The sequence below is a fragment of the Heliconius melpomene genome, chromosome 15, assembly GCF_056956725.1.
Source record: "Heliconius melpomene rosina isolate 202511_hmr_F chromosome 15, ASM5695672v1, whole genome shotgun sequence".
NCBI classification, from domain to species: domain Eukaryota; kingdom Metazoa; phylum Arthropoda; class Insecta; order Lepidoptera; family Nymphalidae; genus Heliconius; species Heliconius melpomene.
Window position 1 is genome coordinate 11,086,876 of NC_140403.1, and position 23,613 is coordinate 11,110,488.

Consider the following 23,613-nt stretch of genomic DNA (forward strand, 5'->3'; position numbering starts at 1 on the left):
ATCTAAAATTTTTTTTCGCTTCCATTAATTTACTGGTATTAATTGCATTCTTACTGACACCCCATTATTAGTGAGTTGCAAAATGTGAATATTTTAAAACGAAAGTAAATTTGTATACAATATACATAAAAGAAACGAAAATATATAAGAGTCGGAAGGCGATGTCATCTACAGAAATTATTTCCTAATCAGCAAGATATGTTAGATTAACTTCATTTGCTTTTCCCTTTCATGAAGATATAATTCTAAGGAGGAGGATTTTAATAGAAATTGTTTTGTACATTTTAGGATAGTAAAATGAACATGAAATTGAGTTAGAAACACATCAATTCGGCAGGAAAGTAGCTATATTCGGACAAATAGGATTGATGGTCAGCGAGACAATTGTAATCAACCGGAATGGAAGTGGGACGCCCTTATAAAACCCCTAGTAAATTGATTGCTGCGGCGAGAACTGAGTTAACTGATTACATCGCAAAAGAAATACTTGATACTTTTCTATTGGTCCTGTACATTTTTTCTGATTATTAGCGAAAATCAAACTAAAATATTGTAGTTTATTTTCTATATTTGATTCACAGTTATCTAATAAGAGTTATTAAACTCGTAATAATAGCTCACTTGAAACTAATTAGATACTCGGTTTTATCTATCAAATATAGAAGTAAACTTCAGTAATTTATAAAGTAAAAATCTTAAATTATTAAGGGACCCAATTTAAAATATAAATAAATCGCGAAAATTCCTTAACTGATGAGCCAAAACAGAATCCCTTCAATATTTGTTACAGGTCTGGCAGTGAAACTTTTATTGCTACAATTTGGACGACGGACCTACTATGAAAACGTTGCAGGCAAAAAATTTTACATGACTAGTAGTATCTACTGTGAATCGGTATAGCAATTTCATATTATCAAATAATCCTTTCCTTATATTGATCGTAAATGTAATAGTGTTCCATCTCTCCTTACGGCTGTGTCACAAGTATAAATCGTTAAATCATTGTGTTTGGCATTTTTCCATTTTCTTGTGTTCGGCATTTTATGCCAGAATTAATTAATTGTATTTTAAGCTTTTTATGTATTCGCTTAGTTAGTTATTTGCTCTGATGACGCAAACCGTGGTGTTGAGTTTCGCCAGTCAACACGCAAGATTTCGCGGAAGGTAGGTCCCAGGTTCCTATGCTGCAAATTACATGATACAGCGTAGGCTAATATATATATAATGTTTACTCAAGTGCCACTAGCCAAATAGTGTTACAAAATCTTTTCTCGCATAAAAGTGAGAACATTCGAGTCACGTACTCGTATGGGGCCACCGCCTCTCTATCTCCCTACTTTATAATACATTGTAGCAAGCGCCGGGAGCTGTTTGCATCTCACCTTTACATATACTTACTGCTGTGCATGTACCATGTAGGTATATTCCACGTGGAGTTTAAGTAAACATTGAATGGTCCAGTGACTTTTATAAACGAATAAATATTGGTAAAAATGGAGTATTTGTAAAGAAACTTATTGATGTTTTACGAAATGGTAAAGCGAATTCAATAGGTATATTTAGTTTTTTTGGCATTTAACATCACAATATAAATTTCAAACCAGCGAAGAATAGGCGATAATTCACTTCGTCGTAATTTGTTTTATTCCTGACCACCTTAAATATTAAAGAGGTATCATCAGCGATGAATATAATATCACACGATCTTAGAATATATTCACTTATATCGATACCTTCGTAGATTCATTTAACATATTTAATAAATGTACGCATAGTTTAAGTGGCCGCCCACCGCCCCTATAACAATGTTGGTAGTTTTTCAAAAGGTATAATAATTGTAATATATATTACCTAATATATACTTTCTTCACATGTGTTGTAATAACTATTGGTATCTACGAGTATAAATAAAAAAACGGTGTGACTATAACGCGACGTTATGAGTTTGGTCCCCACTCGGAGGAATGAATTGTTATTTAATAATAGCTTCATTTCTCTCCTCTGGCACCAAGGCCACCACTTAATACGTTATGCCTTGAAAAAATCGATAGAAAGTGGGGCGTGCAGTGTCTACACTCTAGGTTCCGCTGGAGGCATTACATGTTGAGTGGCGGAACTCGTCGCCACGCTTTGCCTCGATATCAGAGCAAAGAAATGAGAATATAAATTTAAATAAATACTTCATTTTTTCGAGCGGGGATTGAACCCACAACCAGTTTGTCTTACAGTCACACTTTGTGCTACGCCCGGCCTCAACATCAGGCACCTACTCTATCATATAATATGTTTGATTTTGTCATATTTTTTATTGTATGTATCATAGACCATTCAGTACACTGGTGACCATGGGAGCGATACTACAGATTTCTTTGCTGTGTCTTCTCGCCTCTATATATGCGTATGTAATTTTTTTTACTATTTAATTTTTGATTAATATTAATTACGTTTTTCTTCTGCTTATGCTATATGTGACCATTATCTAATATTTTTTTAGCTTCTTAAATACAATAGGGCCACAAATCGAAAAAAATCGTTTTAATACACTTTTTTATTCTTAATTTCTTGAATAGTAAATGGATATATACTTTTATTATGAAATAATTTAAGGGGGAAATAATAAAAATAATTCGTTATCAATTTTTATTTATGAAATTAATGAAATTAACAATTTTAACTTACATTTATTAGTCAAGGCACATGTTTAACAGTTTTTGTGAAAAATTACAACAAAAACAATATAAAATATTTTTTCTTCTAATAGATTAAACATAAAAACAAAATAATACTTATACTGCATCAAAAAAATAATAAAAAAAGAAATATTTAGCTTAATATTTTGTGCAATTTTTACGGACGAAAATGGCATGTTCTATACCTATCACTAATATTGCATTGGTAGCAAACGTATTTAATCTTGCTATATTTGTTGGTGTGACATATTCCACACCACTATATAGATTTGGCTACCTTTTGTGGTAGTTCTTTCGAGGATTCACCTACATGATCTCGGATTCTTTTACGAAGTTCTGTGGGCAAATGTAGATTTATTTCCTGTTTTGAAAATATTCTGATGTTATACATTTCAAAGATGATAATTCTTATTTCAAAGTTTGTGTGAATCATTATTTCTTGTAAATTATCATTAGTAAAAAATAAGTTCCAACATACATCAGCTGTTTTAGCAGTTGGCCAATAGACCTGACGAATTGCCTTACTCTTACACAAACATCTTACACTTACTATAAACCGTTCCAAATTTTCCCAGCTCTTTGTTGTGGGAAAAAATGGAACGAATTGGTTTACAGTACACCTTTGTTAGATTACTTTTCTGATTATATAGGCTAATTTCCGTTATCCAACTCCTGCTCTGTGTTACTTTCAAAGCTTCTTTGATTAACATTATCGATATCACTACCAGATCGCCAGAAGAAATGTCTTCTGCTTCCTCAAAACGACGTAATAATATGTGTTGGTTATCTTTGTATGACATTCTATATTTTTACTCTAAAAATAAAGCAACATAATGCATAAAATAATAAAAAGAAAATAAAATGTGTTTGTTCAAATTCGTTACAAGTAGAGTAAGGTGGGTTTCATAGACCCGTTGACAGCTTCAACATCGTCCATACTGCTCACTGAGCGGTAGTTGCCTAAAGTAGGCAGGTGACGCTTCTGTACCTCTTCCCGCGCAGCTACTCAGACGCGGAATGCGTAATCATAATTTACTATTAAAATATTCGTCCATTCTTACGGGTCTGAGTGTACCACACCCAACTTTACGCTCGTAGGGTTAATAATATATTTTTAATTTGTATTGCGATAAATAAAGTTTAGTAGTACATTAATTATCAAAAATCATATATTTTGTTTAGGATTATGCGTATTTTTCTAGTTTTTTTTTGTTATTTCTCTTTAAGAACTGTATTTAGTTATTTTCATTACACAATTTGGCCGTATTCTTCGTGTTAAATAATTATATTATTAGTCAAAGAGGATAAAGACAGATTTTTTGAAAAAATACATAAATATTCAAACTTGTGACCAATCCTATCCTATCCTATATCTTATAAAACAAAGTCGCTTTTCGTGTCTGTCTGCTGTTTCTAACTCTTCTTCTTCTAAACCACCCAACGGATTTTGATGCGGTTTTCACCATTAAGTCGAATATTTTTCATAGAAGGTTTATATATAGTTTATTATTTGTACATTCTTATGTAAATTAACATAAATACGATAAATGTGTATAAAGTCCTACCCGTTGAGACACTTTCGCGCATGCGCTGCTTTAATGGTAAGTACTACATGAAAAAATATACTGGAGTATTGTCCCTCTTAATAAGATCTACAAAAAAGTACGCGACAGCATATTCGTATCTCTTAAGAATAACGTGTAGTGATTATTTTTCTGTCTAAAAATAATAATTTCAATATATTTTTTATTGTGAGAGATATTTTCCCATAATGGTATTAATCCTTATCCTTTAAAATACTTTATTAATTTTCTACGTTACACGAAGATAAAATTTGCTTTTTACAATATTTCGAAATTGCGAATAATTTTACAGAAAAACACACTTAATTGTTGACACATCCCGCCGTTGACTCATCAGCTGTGCCGACTCAAGTTTCACTTATCCCTTACTCCCAGCATATAAGTAAGTACATTAGTTACGTTGGCCATTTAATGTAGATCAAAACTGTCTTTTACTGTTTTTCATTTTAATAAGTACTTTAGAAGTTGTTACAATATTAAAAAAATCCTTACTGCGAAACGGCTCGCCATTCGCCATGCGTCCGCCGCGCCCGCCTGCCTTACCCGCATCGGTGGTTCAGTGGTAGAATTTTTCATCAGGGACAGAATACCTTCTTCAGCATTAACCACAGGCAAAAAAAATCCGCCTGCCTCTATAGCAACGAAGATTTAGATGCGTTTGCACGTATTGGATAATTGGAGTTGAATGTATTATTTCTGCGCGATATATTTGGTTTCATATTTTTTGTAGTAGTTATTAGTAGGTAGGTTTTTTTTTTAATTTCTTCTCTTTAAAAATAGTCATTTAACTATCTAAATATAGTCATTTAAATATATTTTAATAAGTACTTGAAAAGATTTGTAGCACAGATTTAAAATTACGGTACCTACTAAAAAATCCTTGCTGTGTAAAACAATTGGAAAATCCTTATTGAAACTACGAAAATGCGGGTTGCATTAGAGTTTAATTAATTTTCACATTATCTTAAGTGCTTTGCAAACATACATTATATGAATAATCCAGTAGTAAAAGCGGGCGAAGCCGCAAGAGGGTCGCTAGTATTTTTATAATTATCTTAACAGAAATGATTATTTTTTATATGCAGAAGGACCTTTTGGGCACATATTTCTTTCTTGATATCACTTACATAACAGTTATGTATGTCATTAAACGCGGTAATTATAGCTAGCTTAGCTATTCTATAGAAATATTTTCATTTTCCCGTTTTAGTAGACAAAACGCGTCGTTAAACTTCGCAATACAACACGATAATGTTTTGAAAATTGGGCGGAAATTGAGGAACGGTATATTGAGGAAAGTATCAGAAAAGACAGAACTCAAAGAAGAACAGAAACAATACAGAGACACATTTTACAGACAGGAGGATTAAAAAAGGCATACAAGGAGCTAACTAACACAAGGGACTGGATAGTACAGATGAAAGGCAAAAACACATCGAAAGAGAATAGAAGACAAGGAATTTTAGAAATTGCCACATCATATTATAAAGAATTATACGAAAGCACCACAACCAAAAAAGAAATAGAATTATTAGAAATCTCACCCGTACCCAGTATCATGCGTGAAGAAATAGAATTCGCAATAGAATCCCAAAAAGATAATAAAGCTCCAGGTCCCGATGGAATAAGCAACGAAATACTTAAACAAGTGAAAGGAACGATAACGCCTATTCTTAAAGAAATCTTTAACGACATTATGAACACAGAAACGACTCCATATCAATGGTCAAAATCCAATATAATCCTACTGTACAAAAAGGGAGACCAGTTCGATATTGGTAACTATCGGCCCATAAGTTTGATGTCAAACCTTTATAAAATATTTGCAAAGGTAATACTCAAACGAATAGAAAAAAAACTTGACGAACAACAGCCAAAAGGACAGGCAGGTTTTAGAAGAGACTTCTCAGTACTCGATCATATCCAAGTTGTTAGGCAAATCATCGAGAAGTATGCGGAATATCAACTTATATATTATTTAGCATTTATTGATTATAGTAAGGCATTCGACTCATTAATACACTCCAACATTTGGGAGGCGTTGAAAGAACAGGGGATTGAACAAAAATATATAAGATTGATCAGAAATGTATACAAAAATAGCTCTGCGTGTATTTTAATAGAAAAGAAAGGAGATTTGTTTCAGATACAAAAAGGAGTAAGGCAAGGAGATCCTCTCTCTCCAAAGCTTTTCTCCGCTGTTTTGGAAATGATCTTTAGGAAACTTGAGTGGGACAATCTAGGCCTAAACATAGATGGCCGCAATCTGACACACTTAAGATTTGCCGATGATATTGTGTTATTAGCGAAAACACCAGAAGAACTAAACAGAATGTTTAATGATTTAGCATCTGAGAGTGAGAAAGTAGGATTAAAATTGAATTCTGAAAAAACAAAAGCAATGACTAATGGATACAAAAGCAGCATAAATGTAGAAGAGTCACAAATTAGTTATGTTGAGGAATATATATACCTTGGACAGCTGATATCACCCACAGAAAACATAAATAAAGAAATCGAAAGAAGGATAGCAAACAGTTGGCGAAGGTACTGGGGCCTAAAGGAAGTAATGAAGGACAAAAATTTTCATATAGCAACAAAAAGCAAATTATTCAATGTCTGTATCTTGCCAATATTGACATATGGAAGCCAAACGTGGGCTATAACAAGAAACGTAATCAACAAAGTTGCTAATTGCCAAAGAGCAATGGAAAGAAGCATGCTTGGAGTAAAGAGGAAAGACAGAATAAGGAACATAAACACATCATTCTTTCGCGTAGCTTGCTGCCGATCAGCTGTGTGCACAATATACTGTCTATTTCTCAATTTTAAATTAAATATCTTCATAGGAAAATCGATCTTAAAGTAAAGTTATAAGACTCCTTTTATAATAAACACCCTCTTCAACTGCAGATATAACCGGTTTCTTTACCTTACATTGACGAGCCATTAGTGCATAGTGAATATAAAATTTTGAGATGCAGCGCTCACCAACGAAAAAAGACGGTAAATATTCCTCTCAACCGGACTTAGCATGTTCGAATAAAATTGATTTGGAGCCATTGGTGCCTGGGCGGAAGCGCAAAGAACGCAGTGAATTTGAAGATTTAAGAAATGAAATTCACCTCTTAATTACAACTATCAAATCCGGACAAGAATCAAAATTTGATAAAATCACTAAAAGTATCGAAGAGCTAAAGGTACAGAATAATATACTTAAAAATCAAAATGAAAAAATTATAAATTGTAATGAAAAAATAGAAAATAAACTGATTCAAACAACTGAACTATATAGTGAACTTAGGAAGTCTTTGGAATTACTTCAAGATGACTACATAAAAACAACTAATAAAGTTACTGCCTTAGAGGAACAGATAGAAGAAATGCAGCGTAGCTAGCGTAGTTCATTTATTGAAATAACTACACCCATTACAGATAACGAAAATGTTCATGAAATAGTAACAAAAATTCACGAAGCAATTTGTCTGAAGACTGTGGACGAAAGTATTAGGCAATGCTACAGAATGAAGTCAGGTGCTAAAAAACCGATAATTGTAGAATATAAAAACGGGGAAATACGTAATGAAGTTCTAAAACTTGTGAAATCGTATAATAAGAAACATAATGAAAAAATGAGCACAAAAGTTCTCGGTAATCATTATATAAAAGAACCTATTTACATAAATGAATTTCTCACACCCAACGCGAAAAGGCTGTTTTATCATACCAGGCAGCTACGGAAATCGCACGGCTTTAAGTATAACTGGATATCTGGAGGGAGAATATTTGTAAAGAAAAATGATGGTGATCCTGCTATTCTCATCAAATCATTGGAACAAGTAGAACATATTAAAGTGGAAGGTACAATGTGACTAGTTCGGGTTTTTATATGTTATAAATTGCTTATCTTCTCACTGTTCATGTTTGCTATTTTGTATAAGTTATTATCAGTAATATTTAACCAATACTTAGTTTATATCATTAGCTGCAGACTTAATATTATTTACTCACACTACACGTACAAATTTAAAAATTACACATCTAGACAATTACACAATCACCTCATTCATACACATAATATTCCATACACTCAAAATAAAAATGCGTTAAAAATATTCTGTAACATCCTTTATATGCAAGTCAACGTCATTCTATCACTGTTGCTTCTTTAAAATCGACTACTAATTCATTACTAATGTTTGACATAAAAAAAATAAATGCCGATATTGATAAGAACATCAATGTCGGTACAGCAATAGTGACGAGTGACGTTGCACTGTGCGAAAGGACATTACAAAATACCTGTAATAACAGTTTACGCATTTTAACACAGAATATCAGAAGTATTAATAGAAATTTTGATGAACTTATAATTCTTCTCCAACAAATAGAAATAGAATTTGACATTATTATACTTACGGAATGCTGGCTCTCTAAGGTAAATCAACTCCCTATATTATCAAATTTTAAAAGTTTTTCTACAGTACGGAACATAAATAAAAATGACGGTGTTGTAATGTACATAAGAAAATCCTTGCGTGTAACGGTAATAGAACCACAAAATACCAGTGAAATAACTTGTATTATTGCATGTTTAAAAGATATCAATATCATTGGCGCTTATAGGCCACCAGAATTTAGTAAGTTAGATAAATTTATACAATCACTGGATTTAATCTTAAATGATTTTAAACAAACTAATTTAATATTAATGGGTGACCTCAATATAGATACTAAGGATGGTTGTAATTCTTCTAAATGTGATAGTTATCTAGAACTTTTAGCTATGCATGGTCTAACTGCGTCACATAATTATCTTACTACAGAGAAAAGCTGTCTCGATCATTGTTTTGTAAAATCTACACTCCCAATTGTAACTATGGTTTATCAGTCGACCATAACGGATCATTCAAGTGTCATTGTTTCGCTATTACAAAATAAACCTACCATACGCTCGCAAACTAAATATGTTGAAAAAATAAACTATGTAGCTATATCTAACCAATTAAAATGTATTGACTGGAACGATTTATTACTAAATTTAAATACAGACGAGGCAACTGAAATATTTTTAAATACTATTACTAAAACAATAAATTCAAATACATTAAGAATAAAACTATCATCGAGGAAAAGAAACATTAAGGGATGGATTACGCCTGGTTTAATTAGATGTATAAGACATAAAGATAGACTACATAGTAAATTACGTAAAGACCCCAATAATGTTATTCTTAAAATCAGTTATATTAGATATAGGAATACTTGTCGAAAAGTTTTAAATGCTGCTAAACGATCATTTTATAAAAATAAATTAAACAATAATAAACATAACACAAAAGTTCAATGGGATTGTATCAAAGAAGTATGCAATTTGAAAAAAGAAGAACATATTCCATTAGAATTACTCGAACTTACACACCATCCAAAAGAATCGATAAACCAAGCAAACTTATACTTTGCCAATGTTGGCGAAACTCTAGCAAATGAAATACTCGATAGAACACAAATGACAGAAAGTAAACTTTTACAATTGCAATCACAAAATAATTATCAAGGTAGTTCATTTTACCTTTATCCAACTGATATATATGAGGTTACTAATATTACAACTAGGAGACAAATATCTAAGTCACTTAAGATTTGCTGACGACATTATACTTCTATCGAACAGCGCCAATGAAATCCAAGTCATGATGACAGCTCTACACCGATGTAGTGAAAAAGCAGGATTAGAAATAAATTTTGATAAGACAAAAATTCTGACGAACTCTACGAAGACCAATATAAAAATAAATAACCAGCAAATAGAATACGTAAAAGAATACATATACCTAGGCAAATTAATAACATTTAGAGATATAGATACAGAAGAAATAGATAGGAGAATCACTTTGACGTGGAAGCGATACTGGTTCCTAAAACACTTATTTAAATCAAAAATGCCTATTACACTTAAAAGAAGACTGATGGACTCCTGTATTCTTCCTACGGACCCCGGACGGTCCCTGACGGAAGCAAACGCAAAAAAGATCTCAGTATGTCAAAGGGCTATGGAGAGGAGCTTACTGAAAATAAGACTAAAGGATAAAATAAGAAACGAAGAAGTAAGAAGACGAACGAAAGTGAAAGACGCTATAGATCATGTGAGACAAATGAAGTGGAAGTGGGCCGGACATTTGGCGAGATACAGAGACGGACGTTGGACGCGGGTCGTGACCGAGTGGCGCGGTCCGGAGGGCTGCAAGCGTCGGGTCGGGCGCCCCGTCAAGCGCTGGTCGGACGATATCCGCGCTGTTGCTGGATCTAAGTGGCTCTCACTAGCACAAAACAGGAAAAAATGGCAAGAACTGGAGGAGGCCTTCACCCGCACGGGGGTTCCTACACAAGATTTAACATAACTACTAACACTTTTAACTTTTAATTACTACCTATAATTACTAACATTCTTTACTTTATATTAACGCATAAATTAACTACTTGTATGTAAAAGGAACAAATAAAGGCTTTTTATTTTATTTTATTTTATAATATTACAAAGTCACTTAAAAACACCAATTCATGTGGGTGGGACGGAATTACATCTATATTTTTTAAAAAATATATAAACATTTTAGCTGAACCCATTGCTTTAATCACTAACACCTGCTTTCAACAAGGGATATTCCCAAATTCATTAAAGAAAACGATAATTATACCAATATTTAAATCTGGAAAAAAAGAGGAAATCTGTAACTACAGGCCCATTTCTTTACTACCAACACTTTCCAAGATCATTGAAAAAATTGTAAACAATCGCCTAAAAGTATTCCTAACGAAAAATAAAATATTAGCCCTAAACCAATTTGGCTTTCAAAATAATAAATCTACATCTGATGCTCTAAAATCTCTAACCTCAAATATAATAAGCCTTTTAGATAACCGCGTGAAGTGTATAGGAATATTCTTAGATTTAAAGAAGGCATTCGACACTGTCTCTGTGCCTCTATTATTAAAAAAACTGGAAAATGTAGGTGTACGTGGCCTTCCACATCAATTGCTTACTAGCTACTTAACAAACAGAAAGCAAATGTTAAGTATTAATAATTTACTAAGTGATGAAGCTAATGTCAAATATGGAGTGCCCCAAGGAAGTACCTTGGGGCCTACACTCTTCCTCATATATATAAATGACCTTTGTCTCTTGCGACTAAAACATACTAACATTATAACATTTGCAGACGACACTGTATTAATTTCACAAGCAAACTCTTCTGAAGAAGTTTATAGAAATGCCAATAATGACTTCAGTGTGGTAATGAAATGGCTGGACAACAATTTGCTCTCGTTAAATATTGCCAAGACCAAGTACCTAACGTTTTGTATACGCGAAAAAAAATACCACGACCAACACCAACAAGAATCACTACAACTAAAAGCACATTACTGCAGACTTGACGATTCTAATTTAATATGTAACTGTCAAAAGTTAACACAAACACAAAGTTTAAAATATTTATTAGTTGTTGTTGACCAGCACCTTTCCTGGAAAGATCACATAAATTCACTGTATGGACGAGTCAAGAGATTGATTTCCATTTTTAAGAATATACGATACATATGTGATCTTCAATTATTGAGAAGTATTTACTTTGCGCTGTGTAATTCTTTAATAAGTTATGGCATCATTGTTTGGGGTGGGGCCAATAAGACACTATTATTGAGAGTAGAAAGGGCTCAACGTGCTATTCTTAAAGTAATATTTTGTAAAGATTATAGATACCCTACTGACGCACTCTATAAAGACTTAGCAATGTTAAATGTAAGGCAAACATATTTATTGGCAATTTTAAAAGACCAACACAAACACTCAATCGTGGGAACTCATAATCAAAGAAGACGACAAGACCTAGTGTTTGAACTTCCCACATTTAAATCAGCTTTTGCACGGAAATTCTATCTCTCTCTGGCACCACATATTTACAATAAAATATCCAAATCTGTAAAACTTAAAAACCTCAATAATTATACATTTAAAAAAACAGTTGACAAATATCTTAAAGCACTAACATATAACGACACAGAAAAATTTATCAAACTAATATAATCATACTTAATACTCGAAAATGTTGGAAAAAATTAAACTCACTCATCGCTAAAATTAATCACTTCAGACATACACACACGCACATACACACACTCACACACACGCTTGCACACACACGAAAACTCACTCACATACAATGATATTTACATTTTACATATATATATTTCCGTTTTATATTTTTATTTTACATAAAATTTTCTTAGCGTATATTATATAATTTTTCATAGAAGTTTTTATTATTGTATTTTAATATTATCAAGAAAATTCAACAAATAAATGGCTGCATCTAATCTTTTTATATGTACTACATTAGTAAGAAAACAAGCATGCGAGGTATACTATCCTACCGTCATACAGTAAAACTAGTTCGGAGGGTAGTGCTAATCAATTATTGTTAGCTTAACCAAAATTGTATTACTGTTAATTATACGCCATTTATTGTAATAGGTTAAGGTTTATATATATAAATAAATAAAATAAATAAATAAATAAATAAATAAACATTAGGAGTAAGTCAAAGGTACAAGACGTAACATTAAAAATAAAAAGATTAAAATGGAAGTGGTCGGGACATATAATTAGAGGAAACGAAAAGTGGACTAAAACAGTAACACAATGGTACCCAAGGGACGGCAAAAGAAAGAGAGGTAAACAACATAAAAGATGGGACGATGATATTAGGCAGGTCGCAGGCACAATATGGAGCAGAGTAGCTAAAGATAGAATAGAATGGAGTAGGTTGGAGGAGGCCTTTGCTAACTGGCAAACGGACTTACAGAAAATAATAAATTAATTTTTAACAAAAACAAAAACCGACTTCTAACAACGAACTAAAAAGTGAAAAGTGCCAAGTAAAACAAACAGGCTTAGTAATTAGATATTGTAGTGAAGGTGTTGTAGCATTAGTTTGACACCGACTTCAAAATTATAAAATCTTTATATAATTATTTTTCACTTTTTAGTTCGTTGTTAGAAGTCGGTTTTTGTTTTTGTTAAAAATTAATTTATTTTACGATTTTTAGTGATGGGTAGATCTTAAAATGATGCTTCTTGAACGAGTGGTGATGGTGGTGGTAGTGGTTGTCAACGAGTGGTTGTGATAGTTCTATGTAAAACTTCATTTAATTACCTATTATTTTTGTGCAAAGTTACATTTTGGTATATTGACAAGAACAAACATAAGTAGTATTCGGGTAAGTAAGTATTCGGGTGAATTCGGAATCTCCCTTTTTTGAAGTTGGTTGAAAATGAGAACATCCTCTTTTTTGAGATTGGTTGAAAAGAAATGCAACGATCAGGAATCTCACTTCTGACATCAATTTAAAAAGTTTTTGCTTGTAACTATTACAGTATAATTAATTTTTGACAGAAAAAACTAACTTTCTCAATTTTCTCCGGATTCCATAATCGAAACCTAACCAAACTTTCACCAAATTATCCTTGAAGTGTATCCTTTCAAATAAAAAAAGAATCATCAAAATCGGTTGGCGCGACATTGAGTTATTCGGCTATTAGTCGCGCACATGCATAATGCAAATTTAAGACTTATGTGATTTTCTCATGGATACCATTGTCAGACATGGACCAAAAAAAAAATGGGACCATTCGGGAAGCTATACCTTTCAAATAAAAAAAAAATATCAAAATCGGTCCACCCAGTTAAAAGTTACGTTATAAAAAAAAAATAAAAAAAATAATAAAAAAAAAAAAAAAATACAGTCGAATTGATAACCTCCTTTTCTTACAGAAGTCGGTTAAAAAAGGATCAAATATACGAATAGTTTTAATAAATATTATATTGTATTAGTATTTATATTGTAGTAGTGAAACGACTAGTTAATTGTATATTCTGTTATATCCGAATAAAAGGCTTATTTATTTATTTTATTTTTATTTATATCATATACAGTTTGCCTACGCTGTGGGGAAAAGCATAAATCTGTATTTTTAAAGTTATAAAAATATTTGTTAGGCAAAACAACTATAATTGTTTTGGTAATTATCAATGCCAAAGGTTCTGGATCAGTTATAAAATATTATTTATTATTTTTTATCTTCAAATGATACTCACTAATATATACAAATCTGCAGTTCATAGGTGACTGATAAACATTAAAAGGTCTCTAATATTATGTAATATGATAACAAATACATTGAATTCAATGCCAATAAATTGTTTATCTAGTTGTTTTTTGTTTTTGTGGATAAAAAGGTGGAAAAGGTCCCGCCTTTTATTAAGATTCCGCTATATGTTTGTCTGTCACTAGACTATATCTCTTGATCTTGAATCATATTAGTTAGACAGTTAGTTGAAATTTTCATAGATGATATAACAAGAAATACTAAACAACATAAACAGATTAATATTTAAGGGTGCTTCTATTATAACAAACATGATTTTTTTGCTTTTTTCGCTCAATATCAATAACCGAAACGCTTGAAATATTCACAGAATATTTAGTTATTTATATTAAAAATAAATAATTAAATTACAATACAATAAATATTTAAGGACGCTACCATGAGCCCGCTGCCGAATATTACGTTTCGTGCGTGAATTCGACTCGCACTTGACTGACTTCGCATAAGCTTTACTCGTATGTAATTGTCAAGTACTTATTAAGAATAACACTTTAATAATGTTAAACATTATTATCAAGTGTTGTGACAGTTTATACACTTTTTGCCAGTTTAGTTTTACACCCTTCCCCATATATTACAAGGTAAGCAGCTAACCCAGTGATAAGATATTCCATTTCCCACGAACCAACCCATTTACCATACATTGCCTATTTTATTTCTGTGTTTTTTTTACCAAAACAGAAAGAAAATGAAAATACTTTTTCTAATTTTTCCAACAGGTCGCCCGTACCTACATCGTATGATACGATAGTAGTGGGTCTTGGGGCAGCAGGTGCGACTGCGGCGTCCACTCTAGCTAAAACTGGGAAGAGAGTCTTGGTTTTAGAAGCTCAGGACAGAATCGGTGGTCGAGTGAAAACTGTTCCATTTGGAGATGGTGTAGTAGAAGAAGGTGCGGAATGGTAAGTTGACTTGTTTTTTTTTTTTTTTGCCTTAAATCTATGGAGGAGGTAGAGGGTGCCTAGTGTAAAGGCACTTTTTTGGGCGTATTGCAGAATTTAACTCTGTGCCCATTATGATGGCGAGAAAATTAATATAATTACTTCCTTCAAGTGGGAATCGTATCCACCAAAGTTAATAAACGCAACCAATTTTAGGATCCACGGCACGAACTACAGCAGAATATACGAGAGTGCGGTTACTCACAATATATCACTATCATCACAGACTCAGAGGTTCGTAGTGTACAACTCCGACGGCACTCCAGGGAACACCAGTTTGATATCTGACTTGTTTGAATATTCCGGTTCTATTGAAAATGTTCCAGCGGAAAAACCTGAAGCTTTGGGGAATTATATAACTAGAAGGTAAGTTTTAACAGATTATTTACAGATTTAAGATTTGATAGAAAGAGGTCAGGTGCACAAGCATGCGGGTGTAATAGTAAATAGTTTATTAGGATTAACAGTCGGGACCTGCAAGGAATTCTTCAATCAATAAAATATTTACTAGGAACTAACTAACTAGGAAATGGGCAACGGAGTGTCTTAACACTAGGTTCCCTCGTTCCCTTGTAATTATGGTTAAATAAAATAGTAAGATAAGTGATTTATTAGAAATTTTATGATTTAGCTTCACTTCCGAGTAATCGGCGTAATTTGATTGTGTCAGATTTTTATTTTTCCTTACCAAATTTCTTTATACTCCATGATGAAAACTGTCCTATAAGTTTCTATTTTGGCTTTGGACTATAACTATACCAAAATTTATTCATTTCCATCCAATAGTTGTCGTAATTTTAAGTAATTTTCGATTGTTTAATTTTTTACGAAATTATACTGAAAATCGGACCCTATGGTATCAATCACCAAACAAAAAAAATAAAAATGGCATTATTGTTATATTATTGTTTGTTATATTTATCACATGTTAAATGTTATATTATTGTTTTCTTAAGCTACGTTCATATTTATAATGCTATGTTTTAAGCGCGTATGTTTTTATATCCGTTTCTTCGTTCCCTTGTACCTCCTTAAGCCAGTGAACTGATTATGATGAAAAATATGTTATTGAATTTGTCTTCATGGCATCATTGCTACTTTTTATAGAATCGTTTGTTTTGTTTTTAATTCATTTGTTTTTCTTTATGTATATTTTAGCCTCCTCAACCATATTAAAGACAATCATGCGGAAGTACAGAACGATGAGGCGTTTCTGAATGAAACGTTGGAACTGTTAAATAAGTTTATAAGTAATGATATCGCGTCCAACGATTGGAATGATATAAGTGCACAATCGCATTTTAGAGAAATTGATGGGAATCTAGCCACAACATGGCATCGAAATGGTTACAAGACCTTCTTTGATATTTTATTGGTGAGTTTAGTATTGTATTATCGATTATTTATATAATAATAATAATCTTTATTTGGTAAAAGAAGGTAAGTATAGAGACAAATGAAATATTACCTGAAAAACGCTTGTACAAGTTACACAGTTATAACACACAGTTATAACATATCAGGTCTAAGGGGATACAATAAATCAAGCTTCTGAGTCAATATGTAATAATAATGCATCGATTTTGCTGAATTTTGTATAAAACTTACCCCGTAATCAAACCTATCTGGTATTTTCCTTTAAGTTTTTTTACCACTCTACCATCTAGTACCAAAGTACTCGTTAAGATGATTGATACAAGCCGAAATTCAAAGGAATTATGTCGGTTAGTTACCGAATTCTTCAGGACATTTTCCAGCTCCGTCACCAGACCTTGGTTATGATCTAGCGCCAAAGTATTTGCTAAGATGAATCATAAAAGCACAAATTCGATTAAATTATATTACTTTCCAGTTCTATTATCAGACCCTGCTTAAAATATTTTTTTTATTAGCTTAATAATTTAATCTCACGAAAATAGTCTCAATAGCAGAAATAGTAAAAAGGAAGCAATCCTATCAAAGGAAGAAATACGTAAAAACAGCATAAAAGCTACTTATTATGTAGTTTGTAGCAGCAAGGTCACGCAGCATTCACTATTGGACTCGCTCTCAAATATCAGCTAGGGAAGCACTAAATGGTCTGACACTGTAAAATTAAATGTGAGAGAGATGATTGTTTGTTAAAAAGTGAAAGGTGTGTTAAATCTATTCCGTTGGACATATAATATATTTGAAGTCAGTTGTAGCGCAAGCACAAGAGTGTGACTGTAAACGCTACAAGGTGTGGGTTCAACTCTCTATTGTGCTCCCAGTTGCGTACACTTTAGCATCTAAAATCGAACATGTTATTTACTGCTTTATTTAGAAATATCTTTTCCCGGACTCCTCAAATTTCAATTTCCGATTTTGTTCCATTATGACGCAAAATCTACTGAATCGATTTAGATTACTTAAAAACTTTACAATAATTACAATAAAATCAGCTTCACGGACAGAGCAGGGTAAACAAAGGGAGGTTCCCTTTGTTTACCCTGCTCTGTCCGTGTGTTAAGATATTCCGTTCCCCACTTTCCGCCGAATTTTGTGCCTCTGTGCCACAACTGTCATCTAATTGCAACAATTTTGTATAATTTGTTTATAACGATAAAATTAACCCATATAGACCCGCTGTGCCCAAATGGGTACACCTACAATAGTACCCTTGATTTTTTATATTTTTATTTTTATGCAGTTTATGTCTAGAATTAGTAGATAATAGAATTAATAGAATAAAGATAAGTAGTATATCTTTATGTTGTAGCCGTAAAATCCAATTAAAAATTTTTTACAATCGTTCATTTCGTGCCTTTTGTAAAGCTGTTTCACGAAATCTGTGAAGGCAAAATGTAAGTATTTTTATTTTTAAAATTTTCTTCTAAATACATTTGTTTTGGTACAAAACATACTTAAGTACTTAGTATTCTATGTAATATAATTACATTTGATTAGAAAAGAAGAGTCGTAATAGGACAAATTCAACTTGTACGATGCTGTCCCCAATTGGGGCCAATGGGCACATCAGAGGTAAATTTTTATGCTTTTATACGCATGTCCATCCAAAATTCATAATGACTCTTAGAATATTTAGCGGTCGCAATAAATATAAGGGTCTCCAAGAAGCAATTGCAGTTGTAATTATTGAAGAAAAAGACTTCGGAGAGGTATATATAGTTGCGCTGCCTCTAGAATCAGGTGTGGTAATCGACGAAGAAGGAGATGATATCAATATAAGAAGCACTGCTAATCTGCCTGCTTACTAAAATTGAGACAGTAGCAATTATCAACTTTTTGCTAAGAGACGTAGAGGAACTGTAATCTTGAGCAACCCCGTTGGTGTAAAAGTGATCCAACTACGACTAATATACAAGGTCGTCTTGAGAAATTTAAGAATTGTTAAAAGATGAAACTCAGCAGTAAAGGATATGAAACGAAAAACCGAGCCGATTATGATTACTGCTTTTACCAAGTTAACCAAATTTTATTAGTGCGAAGGTTTACTGTGTGGTATGGGCAGGGTTGATCAGGCTGATCAATCTTTTTACCTATATAGCAATGCTGTACGGCAAAAAATGGTGGTGGGTTTTATCCACACATACATAGGATCTTGCTGTTGCAAATTCACGGCACCTGCACTTGCTAACCAATATAAACAGAATAGATTAGCTTGATTTTTTCGTTACATCGCTCGTCACGATTTAAGAGACGAAAACTTTAACGTATTTATGTGACCAGCAGCTTCTGCAGTACCAAGTCTGCAGCACCACGGGGTAGACCACTACTCCAAAAAATTTTGTTAGCAACTGAGACGTGCAATGTGCCATAAAAAAAACGCGTTGATAGTGTAAAAAGTGTTATAAAACATTTCGTGTCGCAAAAATAGTTTTAAAAATTTACATACTACATGTGCCCATTGGCCCCCTTTAAGGACGGCCTTTCTTATATTTAAATAAAAAATAATATAAAAATATATTATTTTTTTTACGTTTTTTATTTTCTTACATCGATATCTATCAATTAATACCTATAAAACCTTTATTTACTGCTAGTTTGAGTATGGGTCTAAATGGGTTAAACAGGCGAAGCCGCGTGTGGGACACTAATTTTATTTTTATTTTTATTGCATAGAAAATTGGGAAGCAAAAAGATATATTTTTTGCTGATTATTTTATGAAATACAATATATATATAAAACAAGGATACTTGTGAAGACTAGCCTTTGCTACTAGTAGTAGTCTTTATTCTAGAAAAACGAAAAATACGTTACCTATTTATTGTAATAAATAATTTTATTTCCCCTCACACAGAATACATACAACAACGGCCCTGGTTACCCAAATTTAGATATAAAACTACACAAAGAGGTAATTGAGATAAAATGGCCGCGGAACTCTACCGGAAGTGTAGAGGTTATATGTAAAGATGGCGACGTGTATACAGCTGATAACGTTATTGTTACCGTTTCTCTTGGATTATTGAAAGAAAGGTTGGTGACTTGGTAATATACCTTTTTCTATATTTCTTTATAAGAACCTACTTGTTAATTAAAATCAGCGAATAAATAAAATTAAATCAGAAAATAAATTTGTATGGTACTTTTTTATTCATAAAATATTCATAATATTTTAGATCTGTTCATGAAAAGTTTGAGATTGGGTTTCAATATGTGACTGAATATTATACGTCATCAACCACCGCTACAAAACGCAATGATTTCAGAATTCAGCGCAAAGTGGGAACGGAAGTGTCCTAATGGGAATGGATTGTCTTAATGCTAAGTTTCTACCACGGGTGGGGACCCGTGTATAGTGACGAAAAACATATAGCTTTTACTCCTCGGTTAAATGGAAATAACATAGTGCAATTTATATATAATATATATGACACATGACACATTCTATGTGGCCGACGTATCTGTACATGTAAAAATAGGTGCAAGAAAACAAAAAATAATAAATATATTAATAAAAATTAAATTGATTATAATAATAACATTTTCAGATACGCTTCACTGTTTTCACCATCGCTGCCACAGGAAAAAATACAAGCCATAGACAAAGTGAATTTTGGACTTATAGGAAAAATTATATTATCATTCCCAGAAAGATGGGTGCGTGAAGAGAGTTACAAGTTGTTCTATTTACCTGGTGATAAGGAAAAATTTGGCAATGACACCTGGGTGACGAAAATACGAGATATAACAACTCCAGCCGGTTCCTCCAATACGGTGACGCTGTGGACTTGTGGGGAAAATACTAAATTCGTTAGTTTTATTCTTTGAGCACTATAGACCGCGTATAGTGCTTAAGCACTATTTCAATATATATATATATATATATATATATTTTCCTAAGATAGAATAAGAATTGTGTGACAGTCATAGTACATAATCATATTAAAACACTTCCATTACCAGAAGGGGAAAATGCAAATTTTAAATATTTTATTATCCCAAATCTTATATTTTTATATAAAATTAATATTATATTGTTACAGTAAAATTTAAATCACAAAAAATACTATAAAAGATAAGGATATAGACAAAATAAGACTGTTCTGTGTAAAAACAAAACAAAAATTAATCCTACATAAGAAATGGCATATCCATTACAGGTAGAATCATTACCAGAAGACGTTGTTAAGAATAAATCTATGGAACTTTTGCATCAATTTTTGGGCAAAGATATGATCATACCAGAGCCAACTGGGATGATACGGTAGGCAAATATTACTATTATTAAACTGTGCTCATGAAATAAGTACACTATTTGGTATCTTTGTTAATTTTTAGTCGTGAAAAGCTTTGCCACTAAAGCGAAGCAATGGAAATATAAACGTAAATAAATATTTCACTTCCTCGAGTGGGGATCGAACCCACAACCGTCGCGTTGCAGTCACACCCTTGTGCCGCTGCGCTACGACGGACTTTTTTATTTTTGTTTTTAAATTGTAATATAACATTTTCAGATCCACATGGTACTCGAATCCATTTACTCGTGGAACGTATACTTTTGATGGTTTAATTGTACACGAGTATCCGGACGCGAGAGCTGTACTCGGAAAACCCCTTGTAGACGCTAAGGGGAATCCCAAAGTTCTATTTGCTGGAGAAGCGACGGATGTGATACACTTTGCAACAGTTCACGGAGCAAGTGACACGGGCTACAGAGAAGCTATGAGAATATTAAATTCGAGTAAAGCTTAGAAAATATAAATATTGAGTTGTAAAAAATTTTTTTTTAATTTTATTAATCTATTATACCCTGACTAAAATCAAATCAAATACCAACGATGAAGACGTTATGTATGTGGAAACCATTTTGATAAAATATCCGAAGAATATGAGTGATTCTCTGCGAGATATTTTCAAATAAATTAAAAGCAAAACAATCTTTTTTGGAAAAAGCTTTTAATTAAATTCTCTAAAAAGGAGAAAATAGAATTTTTCTTTTAAATCTAAACTATCAACTCATACCCTCATTATACACAATTTATATAATATTAAAAGCTTATCTTATTAATTAAAGACAAGACCCGATTTTCTTTTCTTATTACATTTACGATCCTACGCTGTGGAGTGCAAAGTTATAACTATCATAGAGTAACTAAAACAACTATAACAACATAAATGTTAAGTATATTCACGTTGTTGATGCTCGATAGAGTGCCGGGAAAGTTTGTCGGGTTTATTTTCATTACTTTATTACATTCGCTCGCAAGTCACAACAAAATGTATTAAAAATGGTACATAAATTAATTTTTAACAAAAAGAAAAACCGACTTCTAACAACGAACTAAAAAGTGAAAAATAATTTTACAAAGATTTTATAATTTTGAAGTCGGTGCCAAGTAAAACAAACAGGCTTAGTAATTAGATATTGTAGTAAGGGTGTTGTAGCATTAGTTTGACACCGACTTCAAAATTACAAAATCTTTATATAATTATTTTTCACTTTTTAGTTCGTTGTTAGAAGTCGGTTTTTGTTTTTGTTAAAAATTATTATTATATATTTATTTTACGATTTTTAGTGATGGGTAGATCTTAAAATGATGCTTCTTGAACGAGTGGTGATGGTGGTGGTAGTGGTTGTCAACGAGTGGTTGTGATTGTTCTATGTAAAACTTCATTTAATTAGGTATTATTTTTGTGCAAAGTTACATTTTGGTATATTGACAAGAACAAATATAAAAAGTATTCGGGTGAATTCGATATCTCCCTTTTTTGAAGTTGGTTGAAAATAAGAACATTCTTTTTTTTGAGATTGGTTGTAAAGAAATGCAACGATCAGGAATCTCACCTCTGACATCAATTTAAAAAGTTTTTGCTTGTAACTATTACAGTATAATCAATTTTTTACCAAAAAAAAACAAACTTTCTCAATTTTCACCGGATTCCATAATCGGAACCTAACCAAACTTTCACCAAATTATCCTTGAAGTGTATCCTTTCAAATAAAAAAAGAATCATCAAAATCGGTTAGCGCGACATTGAGTTATTCGGCTATTTGTCACGCACATACATATGTGATTTTCTCATAGATACCATTGTCAGACATGGACCAAAAAAAAATGGGACCATTCGGGAAGCTTCACCTTTTAAATAAAAAAAAAAATATCAAAATCGGTTCACCCAGTCAAAAGCTATGAGGTAACAAACATAAAAAAAAAAATAAAAAAAAAAAAAAAAATACAGTCGAATTGATAACCTCCTTTTCTTACAGAAGTCGGTTAAAAATATAGTAAAAAAACTATTTTTAAGCTTTATGAAATTGTTATTTTTGTAGCAGTTTTTATTTGAATTCAGCTTACAGTTAATTTCAAACTTAGATTATGGTTAAGATATGGAATTTTTCACTGTTGTTTCCGATCTAAACGCTTCGCTTTGCCCACGTCGTGAGTGATTTGGCTTTAAAGAGGAAAAAAATGTATGTTTAAAATGAAATAAAATTTAATAGTGAATTATTAACATGGTAGCAAAATATGAACGTCATTCAATCAATAAAGGAGGGAGAGTATAAATCGTATTAGAGACCGTCGACGTGGTCCGACCCATGATGATAAGTTAACGAAGCGATACGCCGCTCGTCGAACTTTACGTAGGTGCTGTATAAGCTGAGACGTGACTAGAAACCTGAAAAACTTAAAAGGCTTGTAACATAGCGTTTGGGAATAGTGTCTGAGATAGTTACAAGATT

At 32.3% G+C, this 23,613-nt stretch overlaps 1 protein-coding gene across 1 annotated transcript; it reads left to right on the forward strand.

Annotated features, from left to right (window-relative positions):
• Positions 1–2,259: 2,259 nt before the first annotated feature.
• LOC146531697 (spermine oxidase-like) lies at positions 2,260–21,932 on the forward strand. Its single transcript, XM_085198769.1, has 8 exons — positions 2,260–2,398; positions 15,221–15,403; positions 15,599–15,808; positions 16,601–16,817; positions 19,726–19,904; positions 20,420–20,681; positions 21,032–21,135; positions 21,386–21,932. Exons 1-8 carry the CDS (start codon positions 2,313–2,315, stop codon positions 21,621–21,623), a joined length of 1,479 nt encoding a protein of 492 aa, XP_085054895.1. The 5' UTR covers positions 2,260–2,312; the 3' UTR covers positions 21,624–21,932.
• The last annotated feature ends 1,681 nt before the right edge of the window (positions 21,933–23,613 follow it).

Coding starts and splice junctions, on each gene's coding strand:
- LOC146531697 (XM_085198769.1), top strand. CDS start 2,313: ATGTATCATAGACCATTCAGTACACTGGTGACCATGGGAGCGATACTA. Junction 2,399..15,220: donor CTTCTCGCCTCTATATATGC/GTATGTAATTTT, acceptor TTTTTCCAACAG/GTCGCCCGTACCTACATCGT. Junction 20,682..21,031: donor GTGGGGAAAATACTAAATTC/GTTAGTTTTATT, acceptor TATCCATTACAG/GTAGAATCATTACCAGAAGA.